General features: G+C 30.5%; 1 protein-coding gene and 1 pseudogene across 1 annotated transcript; both read left to right on the top strand.

Annotated features, from left to right (window-relative positions):
• The first annotated feature begins 5,912 nt into the window (after window positions 1-5,912).
• LOC112723924 (RPM1-interacting protein 4-like) lies at window positions 5,913-7,048 on the top strand. Its single transcript, XM_025775279.3, has 3 exons — window positions 5,913-6,140; window positions 6,429-6,638; window positions 6,724-7,048. The coding sequence occupies exons 1-3, from the start codon at window positions 6,132-6,134 to the stop codon at window positions 6,745-6,747; spliced, it is 243 nt and encodes an 80-aa protein (XP_025631064.1). The 5' UTR covers window positions 5,913-6,131; the 3' UTR covers window positions 6,748-7,048.
• Window positions 7,049-7,901: 853 nt separating this feature from the next.
• LOC112722198 (BES1/BZR1 homolog protein 2-like) lies at window positions 7,902-9,581 on the top strand (annotated as a pseudogene).
• Window positions 9,582-10,007: the final 426 nt, after the last annotated feature.

Genomic DNA, 10,007 nt, shown 5'->3' with positions numbered 1-10,007 from the left:
CCCTTGGACCATCTAACGGTGAGGATCCAATGACGAACATGGGTAACGATTGAAAAGATAACGTTTAGGCCTCTCATGAATTTCAGTCCAACGAATAGTAGATTCCAGCCACCGAAAAATGATCTTCTGGGATCGGATGAATATAACAGGAAGCAAAATGAGATCTAATATGCTTGGCCATTTTGCTATATATAATGGTTATCCTCAGTGTTTGTGTGACATTGGGCATAAGAGAAGTCCTTACAAAAAATAGGTACATTGTGTAAGCACTTCCTTGATGATTATGTTTCTTTTTTTTTATTTGCTCTTCTTTCATTTTTTTTCGGTTGTTCTATACTTGTCTTTGTAGCCTTTTGATTTTCTAGATTAGAGAACTTTTAATTTTATTTTGCTTTGATATCTTAACTTCCTTTTTTTCTCTTTATTTCTTAATTGATCATCTCAATCGACCTCTTGTTCTGTCAACCACTTCAATTTTAAAAATAACTCCAATTTATCTTGACAATCTTTGTCAATTTTGTTAACAAGATGGTTTGGTTGCTAGTAAATATAATTTGTACAAGAAAATTTGTATATGGATGGAGAAAAATTAAAAATAATGAAAAATGCAAGATTAGGCTAGTGATAAAGGATGAGAAAAAGAAATGAGGATAAAAATAAAATATCTGAATAAACAGTGAGAAAGTTTGAAGGTAATAATAAATTTAGAAAGGAAAATAAATTTCAAATGTATTTTATTTAAACAATGAAATATTAACATCATGCCCATTTACGAAATATTGTCCCTAAATCTTGAGTAGAGCAAATGAATTAACACATTGTCATTTTCGGATAATACTGGGTAGTTAGAAAAATGATAATAATTCCTTGATATGTAAGATTAGATGGGTACTGTGACACATTTGTTTGTTCTCCACCTATTACTACAGGGATTCTATTTGTGCTTATCTATTGCAAAATTTCCAAAATTTTTACTATTTATGTTCTTTCATCTTATTCATTTCTTCTTTAATTTCTTCTTAAGTATGTCCTAGTTCATCTGTAATCTTTGATTGCAAACCAATTCGGTAAGGATGTTGTAACGACACCTTTTTCTGTTTATTTTGTATTTTCAAATGTAATAAATGATATGCAGATGTTAATGTAAATGAATAAAAATGTGAATAAATGTAATAATACTAGGTCCAAATTGCATATCATCATTTCTCTTATTGAAAAACAATCACATTGGTACAACCAAATAGTATTCAAAATTAACCAAGGGACATTTCCAAAAGTATTCAAATCTAATCTTGGAAGTTCTAAAGATTATGCTATAATTCTTTTTTTCTTCAATAACTATAATAATTGACTAAGGGGCATTATCCTTATCCATGTTAAACATTTGATGGTATATTTACAAAATTGGACAATGCATAAGCAATGAAAGTGAAATAAAAATTAGTATTGATGAACATAGTAAAAAAAATCATTCTATGAGGTACAACGATTAAATTCTATAGAAAGGTTCTAGGATTGTATATACAATGTGAAAGGAGTGTTAAATTTAAACGATAGATTTTTATGTGCTTATACAAAAATCGAAGATTTCACAAAACATCATTATTTATCTCTTTATATTATAGGAGTTGAGCTAAAGCCTGTGAGTAAATGCGGTGAAAATAATAAAACAATTTATGTACAAGTAATATACACACGGATTAACATAGAAGATATTCAAAAAGAAAAAAAAAACAAATGAAATCAAACAACAAAAAATAAGAGATTAATATAAGGCTTAACCCACAAAGAGTATCCCAGTGGAGTCGTTAAGTTGTCACAATGTCCGCACCTAGGACAGTACAATCCGGAGGCGATCGAGAGATGAAAAGGATATTCATTGTCTTTGAATAATAATAATATTAATATGTTTCTATCCGAACAAATTTATATATCAATAACAACCAATCAAAAATAACTTAACAAGAAAAGACAAAGACACAAAAGGAGGAAGAATAGTGAAACTGGACATGGGAGAAGAAACTAGGAAAGAGAGAAGTGAGATAGAGATAGAGGAAGAGGTATCTTGTGAAAGTGAAGATGACGAATTTGAAAGTAAAACTACCAGAACTTGGAGAATAGAATCCCATGCAACCTAATCTGACTTGCAGCGATGATGAGATTGTTGTGGATTACATTAGGAAGAATCGGGATGGGAGAAATACTACGGAGGATACCAGTTTAACCACAAGGGACAGAAGAAGGAAGAGAGTGACGAAGTTTTAGTAAGCGAATTTTATCTTAGTTTTGCAGGAGAGAAGCTCAACAGTTGAGGACATAGATAATAGTCTTTTTGGTGTTTATGATCCGAAGTCTTTTGATGTTTGTTTTGATTTTTAGCCTTTTTTTATCTTCGGGATAGAGTATCCGGATGGACATTTGGTTTTTTGCTCGGTTGGTTAGGGCCGTTTGCTTGTTTGTTTTTGTAAGGTGGTTTGGTGTTGTTTTATTGTCTTGGCTTGATGTGTTTCGTCAAGCTTAAGAACACTACTCTCCATATACACAATTTCTAATAGAATATCAAATCTTTAAAGGTGAATTTTATCATGTAGAAGAAAGATTCCTTCTATATGTGTAGAAATGTGTTGTCATATTTTGAGTAAAACAAGTGTCTAGAGAGAGAGTACAATTATAAGTATAGTGGGAGACAAAAGCTGATATGTGGACCCCACTGCAATGAATTAATTTTTTTAATAATTTAATAATGTAAAGTTGATTAGGTATTAATAATGAATGATAATGATGGGCTGTTTTTGTTTTTTTTTTCTGTAATGGATTTAAGTTTTTGGGCCAGGCCATTTTTTTTCTTTGGATTTGGGTCTTAATTGAATTTTTTTTATGAAAAATATTATTCTAATTTATCTTTTAGTTGGGTTAATTGTCTCTAATATAAATTAATAATTAAAACATATCTTCTTTTATTAATTCAAGCGCCTCCTAACTTATGAGAATCACTCTTAGTATCTCTTCTTCAACAACACTCAACATATTACTACCATCATAATTTGTCACGTCCCAAAAGCAATCTTCTGTCAACACAAAAATAAAATTTTGACCAGCAATAAGTATATCTATTATCAAATATTAACAGCTTTAAATTTAACTGACACATAAGAAATTAAATTCTAAATTCAAATAACCATTCTAACCAATAAAACAATAATTTTTTACAAATTCAATTATTCACCGTATCTTTATTTTAAAAATAATTTACTAGCAAATAAAAATTTAAATAACAATGACTTAAATATTTTTTTCATATTAACCAGTAACCTACACATAATTTACGTTATCATTAAATTAACCTACACATAAATGAATTAACAACTAAATTAACATTGTTAAGTATAAAAAATATAATCATCAACACTGTATCTATTTTTTAAATTTTATCAAAAATGTCAATCGTAAACACTAAACCCCTTATCATTAAATATTAAAATATTTAGCAATCCAATTTTAGAATGAAAAACTTAAACCATCTAATTTTAATCTCTAATAATAAACAACAAATCCTGATTTCTTAATCATAAAACTTAAACTAATCCAATCTTGAGCTCTAAACCATCCAACCCTAAATTCTAAACAATATATTTCTAAATTCTAAATTCTAAAATTTTCTACACTAAAACCTAAATCCTAAAGCATCTTACACTAAACCCTAAATCAAGTAACAATCAATTTGAATAACTAAACCATTTTATTCATAAGTTTAAAAATAATGAAACAACAAAAAGAATTTAAATGACTTTTAATCCAATTTTAATATGTTAGACTTTATTTAAATATTATGAATACAAAGTACATAATTATTTTTTAAAAAATTTTTATAAGGCTCATCTTTTAAAGGATTCATTTTTATAACAGTACTTATCATTTCATAATTTTAGAACGAATTAAATATAAAAAGAAAGAAAAAAAATTGCAATAAAATTCACCTAAATGAATCATGAAAGAATGATATCATATCATATCCAATAATAGATAATACTCTACTTAATCTCTATATTAACTAATTTAATGTATAAAAGTGACAACATTCATTTTAAGGATAAATTACATAAATAAACAGAACGAGTTTCAAATTTACATGAATGTTCAATTACATGTGATTCGAATTAGTAGGTGTATTAGTAAATGGAATTCATTGGAATCAATTTACTATGAAAAAATATTTTAGTGAAGACTATCTCATGTAAATCGAATCTATTCGATTTAATTTAGGTAAAACAAAGTCAATAGCTTCAATTTAATAGGAGCAGCTTCTATGGAGATTTTATGGAGATAAATCGAAATTATAATAATCGAACCACACTCAAAGTAAATCAAATTCTTGGGTTTAGATTTAATGATTTTGACAAAAATTTGTAATAAATTCATATAACCGTTTTGCATTTTAGACATTCATATAAATTTAGAACACATTCAATTTGTTTATGTGATTTACCCTCATTTTAATCTTTCCGGTCATACACACACATACACACACACACATATATATATATATATATATGAATCATTCTAAATTAACATTCATCTAACATATTCTTTTTGTGATCGTTTTTACGTCAATAAATTATTTATTGTCAAGCATGAATATAACTTGTTAAATAACATGATGCCATTTAGTAAAATACTCATGAAAAATACATACATATTTCATTTTTTAGTAAAAATTATAAATTATATTTTGAAATTCTAACAACTATATTAACTAAATATATTCAAATTTTTTACGAAGGTTTTATGAAAAGAATTCTAATTAAACACTAAATTCTATCATCGATTTACAATTGTTACAATACAAAAATTTTATCACGTACCAAATATATTATCATCAAAATAAACCCTAAACGAACCAAAATTAAATTCTAAATGCTAAACCATTTTATTCTTGTACACTATTATAATTTTTTTATAACGTAAATTATGTATCTTACTACAAAAATTAACCATATAACTAATGATTAATTTACCTACTACAAAATTAACCATATAACTAATAATAAAATCACAACTAATGAATGATTATAGTCTAAAACATTATTAAAAATAAGATTATTAATAGTATTAGAATAAAAATAATATGTGCAAAACACTAAACTAATATTTTCAAGAACACAAAAATACATCTTTTATGACAAAAAAAAAGTGTCCACTTTTCATAAAAAAAAAATCAATCAACACCTACATCTACACAAAAAAAATTAATTAAGACCCAAACAAAAAAAAATTTAAATAACTCCCAAATCCATAAGATATTATGTTTATTATTTTGGTTTTTCATAAAAATAATTCAATTAAGACCCAAATCCAGAGGAAAAAAATTGCCTGGCCCAAAAACTTAAATCCATTACAGAAAAAAAAAAAAAAAACAGCCCATCATTATCATTCATCATTAATACCTAATCAACTTTACATTATTAAATTATTGAAAAAATTAATTCATTGCAGTGGGGTCCACATATCAGCTTTTGTCTCCCACTATACTTATAATTGTACTCTCTCTCTAGACACTTGTTTTACTCAAAACAGGACAACACATTTCTACACATATAGAAGGAATCTTTCTTCTACATGGTAGAATTCACCATCTTTAAAATAGTAATTTTGTCTTCATTTAAATAAAATAAAATAAAACTGAGAATAAACTGAAATTACTATAAAATGAGGTCCTATTGCTTTCTTTAAAAAAAAAAGGAAAAGGAAAAACAATAAAAACAGTAACAAAAATATAGTGTGAAAGGTTGTCATGGATACTTGCCTGGAAACAGAAATTAAACTGAACAACTGAACCTAAAATTAGAAAAAGCAGCAACGGCGCGCACTAACAAACACTATATACTGTTTTCTTTTTCTGCCTTATGGGTTATAACTTATGAACAATTACGCGTACGGCTTACTTGTTCTTTCAAGTTCCAACAAAGCGATTTGTTATTCTTCCTTTGCTTCTTTCCCTCTCTCTCTCCTAAACATTTATATACTTAACCATTATTCTGTATCACCAGAATCCATTCAATTGTTCTTTGCTTTCTCTTCTCTTCTAAACTCTTTCAACATCTATCATCTTTTTCGTCTGATTCTCAGCATCCATGGCCACGGTACAATTCACAATCCTTGCTTCGCTTCTTTTTTTTGTTTAGATACATTAGTTTTCAAGTCTACAAATTTGTCCAAATCGATAGTTATTTTAAAATTCAGATAATTAATATATACGGTGTGTGATAATAAACAAGTACACGTGAGTTTTTACCGATAAAACATATATATATAGTCAATGTGGGTTATAAGCCCATGAGTTAAGAATTCAATAGAAACTTCCTTCTTGTCTCTTAATTATTTATGGTTTTTGTTTCCATTAAAATTTTTTGAATCCTTGAATTGTTCAGCAAGAAAGAGGTAGGCCATTGCCAAAATTCGGAGAGTGGGACGTGAACAATCCGGCAACAGCAGAAGGTTTCACAGTGATATTCAATAAAGCAAGAGATGAGAAGAAGATTGCAAAAAATCTCCCAAGAGAGAAACTTGCCACCCAAGAAAAGAAATATAATGCACCTCACAAGCCTGTTGCTTACACAAAACATCCCCAAAAGCAAAAGGTAATAAAATCTTCAAAGAACACCTATGGTTCTTATTATGAGCTTTTAATTTTGTTTGATTTTCTGAAATGATATTTTAATGCAGAGTAAGTGGTTTTGCTGCGGTTAATAATCCAAGAAGGCGTGACAAGGGAATTGGATTCCGAGAACGACTATTAGGAAAGGGGATCCTTGTACAAACCCTAGATGTTGGTTTACGGGGACCAGATTCTTGAAAAAATCCCCAATTGTTGTGATCCTGCTTTTTAGCATTTCAACCTTTTTTTTTTCAATTTATCTTGTTTTCTTTTCAAGTTTTCTTTTTTCTTTTCTTTTTTTTTTTTTTTTGGTTGTTGAAAGTTTACAAGATATTGTATTTGTAAATTATAACACTGGAAAGAAATAAATAAATGTGAACTTATAGTCTGATACATTGTTATGTTAGGCGCTAATTTATTATTTATTTATTATTTCTTGTATTTTACATTAGACACTAGATATAGTTTTCTAATTTTTTTTACATGAAGAAACTCTTTCATCAAAAGATAATAAAAATAGGAGATAAAAAGTGGAACAATGTCTCAACATATCTGGAGGGTATAATTAGGGTATTTCGAAAATTAGTACAACATATACATAGTCATATTAATTTTAGGTGCATATTATGGTGAAGAAGAAAAATGAATGCTAAAAAGATCAAGATTCACTCTTATAAATAATTAAATATTTATCTAAAAAACTTTGTTATTTTATTTTTATTAATTTTTTAAAATAAATTTATACACTTATTTTCATTCTCTTCATATAAAAATATCTTTCTTGTAGAATTATCCTTAATTTTAACACACTCTTTTCTTTTCGGATCTAAGTTGACTTGGTTCCTTACTTTGAGTAAATCTCCAAAATGGTCCCTTAGATTGAACCCGTACACCAATGTTATCCCTGACTTTTAAAATGATCTAATTGCATCCTTCAGATTGGGCTCCGTGCGAAATCCTGGTCCTTCCACCCATTTTCGGCGTGACTCAGCAGCCGGAGCGCTGAGCTGGCGGTTTGTGGTCCATGTAGGCAGCCTTAATCGACGCCATTTTGCCTAGAGGGTACTTCCATTGCTTGTTAAGAAGAGGACGGTACTACCTACCGCAAAGTTTCTTCTTCTACTTCTCTTCCTCTCAGATCTACTTGCTCTTTCTTGCTTGCTTTGTTGATCCGCTTTCTAATCTTGCTAAAAAGTTGATTTGACCTTGGAAGCTTGCGATCTAACTAGATTTTGTAGTGTTAATCTAAGATCAGGTGTCATTGTAATAGTTCTAGATGATTGATTATGTTCCGTTAGTTTCACCCTAGAAATCTTGATTGAGATCTGTGTTTTGATGACAGGGATGCAAGAGGGTACTTCCATTGCTTGTTAAGAAGAGGACGGTACTACCTACCGCAAAGTTTCTTCTTCTACTTCTCTTCCTCTCAGATCTACTTGCTCTTTCTTGCTTGCTTTGTTGATCCGCTTTCTAATCTTGCTAAAAAGTTGATTTGACCTTGGAAGCTTGCGATCTAACTAGATTTTGTAGTGTTAATCTAAGATCAGGTGTCATTGTAATAGTTCTAGATGATTGATTATGTTCCGTTAGTTTCACCCTAGAAATCTTGATTGAGATCTGTGTTTTGATGACAGGGATGCAAGAGGCCGCAAGGTGAGATTGGAGGAACTCCAGCAAACATGAGTGGTTGTTCTTCACTACAGCCAAGCCCACAGTCATCAGCGTTCCCAAGCCTTGTTCCTTCCTACCATGCTAGCCCAACTTCCTTATCATTCCCCAGCCCCTCTCGCATTGATCCCAACCTTCAAAACCCCTCTTCATTCCTCCTACCATTTATTCATAACATCACCTCCATCCCCACAAACCTTCCTCCTCTTAGAATATCCAATAGTGCCCCTGTTACCCCTCCTCTTTCTTCCCCAACCTCCGGGGGTTCTAAAAGGAAGGCGGATTTCGAATCCCGCTCCAATGTCTCCTCTCTTAATTCGTTCCGCCATCCTCTCTTTGCGGTATCCGCCCCATCCAGCCCCTCCCGCCGCCACCAATTGGCTACTTCCACCATTCCTGAGTGTGATGAATCTGATGCTTCCACTGTGGACTCCGGTCGCTGGGTTAGTTTTTAGACAACGACAGCCTCGGCTGCTCCTCCATCGCCTACCTTTAACCTTGCGAAACCAGCAATGCATCAGATCACTCCCCAAGGTTCCATGAATATGAATGAAGGCATGCAATGGGGCTAGGCTGCAGAGAGAGGAAGACCATCGGATTTTGACTTTGAGAATGGTAGAGTGAAGCCATGGGAGGGTGAGAGGATACATGAGGTGGGAGTGGATGAGTTAGAACTTACTCTAGGCTGTGGAAAGGCCTGATGTTGAAAACAATGTTTAGGGCTACCTCCAGGCAAAACGACGTCGTTTAAGGCTACCTACGTGGACCACAAACCGCCAGCTCAGCGCTCCGGCTGGTGAGTCACGCCGGAAATGGGTGGAAGGACCAGGATTTCGCACAGAGCTCAATCTAAAGGGTGCAATTAGAGCATTTTGAAAGTCAGGGGGTAACATTGGTGCACGGGCTTTTATAGCCGAATCCAGTGTAATTCGAAACACCCCAATTCGAATTACTATTAGAGCCAGAATGTGAGTAATTTGAATCAGCCATATTCAAATTACTTAGGGATTCGTGCAAAAGTGTAATTCGAATCAGACTGATTCGTATTAGTAGGTGTATGCGTGTATGTAATTCGAATCAAGGTGATTCGAATTACATGCAAATCAAGTTCAAAACATGCTATTTCGAACTATATAGAAATGTACATTGGTGAATTTATGAACCAGTTTTCGGTTTGGCTGATTTGTGTAATTTCCTGCTCCCATTGGCTTAGTTATGTGATTTGCCCCCATATTAATATATTACAAGAGTTCCGTTATTTAGAACTTGTTTAAGTGAACTTTTAAAAAAAATCTTTTTTTCGAGATATCTTTTTTTAAAAGATCTTATAAAAAAATAAAAATAATTTTATATTTGAATATCTCATACAAAAAAATCTTTTTATCTATCAATTATATTTAGATATAACAATATAAAAGTATTTTTTTATTTATTTATTACATAAAAACATCTTTTTTTTAAATAATTTTTTTAAAAAAAGATATAAATTACAACTTTTCAAAAAAAAATGTTCTTTTATTTTTTTAATACGTTTACTTTTACTACTAAAAATTTGTCAAACACATTAAAAAATAAAAAAAATATTATCGAGATAATTACACCTAAACAAACACTTAATTCAAAGTTAAAAGATATATGTTTTACTATAAAATCATGAAGTGTAGTAGTAACTCACCTATGTCTT

This window comes from Arachis hypogaea, chromosome 11 (genome assembly GCF_003086295.3).
Source record: "Arachis hypogaea cultivar Tifrunner chromosome 11, arahy.Tifrunner.gnm2.J5K5, whole genome shotgun sequence".
NCBI lineage: Eukaryota > Viridiplantae > Streptophyta > Magnoliopsida > Fabales > Fabaceae > Arachis > Arachis hypogaea.
This window is presented reverse-complemented; position numbering and strand designations above follow the sequence as displayed.

Coding starts and splice junctions, on each gene's coding strand:
- LOC112723924 (XM_025775279.3), top strand. Junction 6,639..6,723: donor AACATCCCCAAAAGCAAAAG/GTAATAAAATCT, acceptor ATTTTAATGCAG/AGTAAGTGGTTTTGCTGCGG.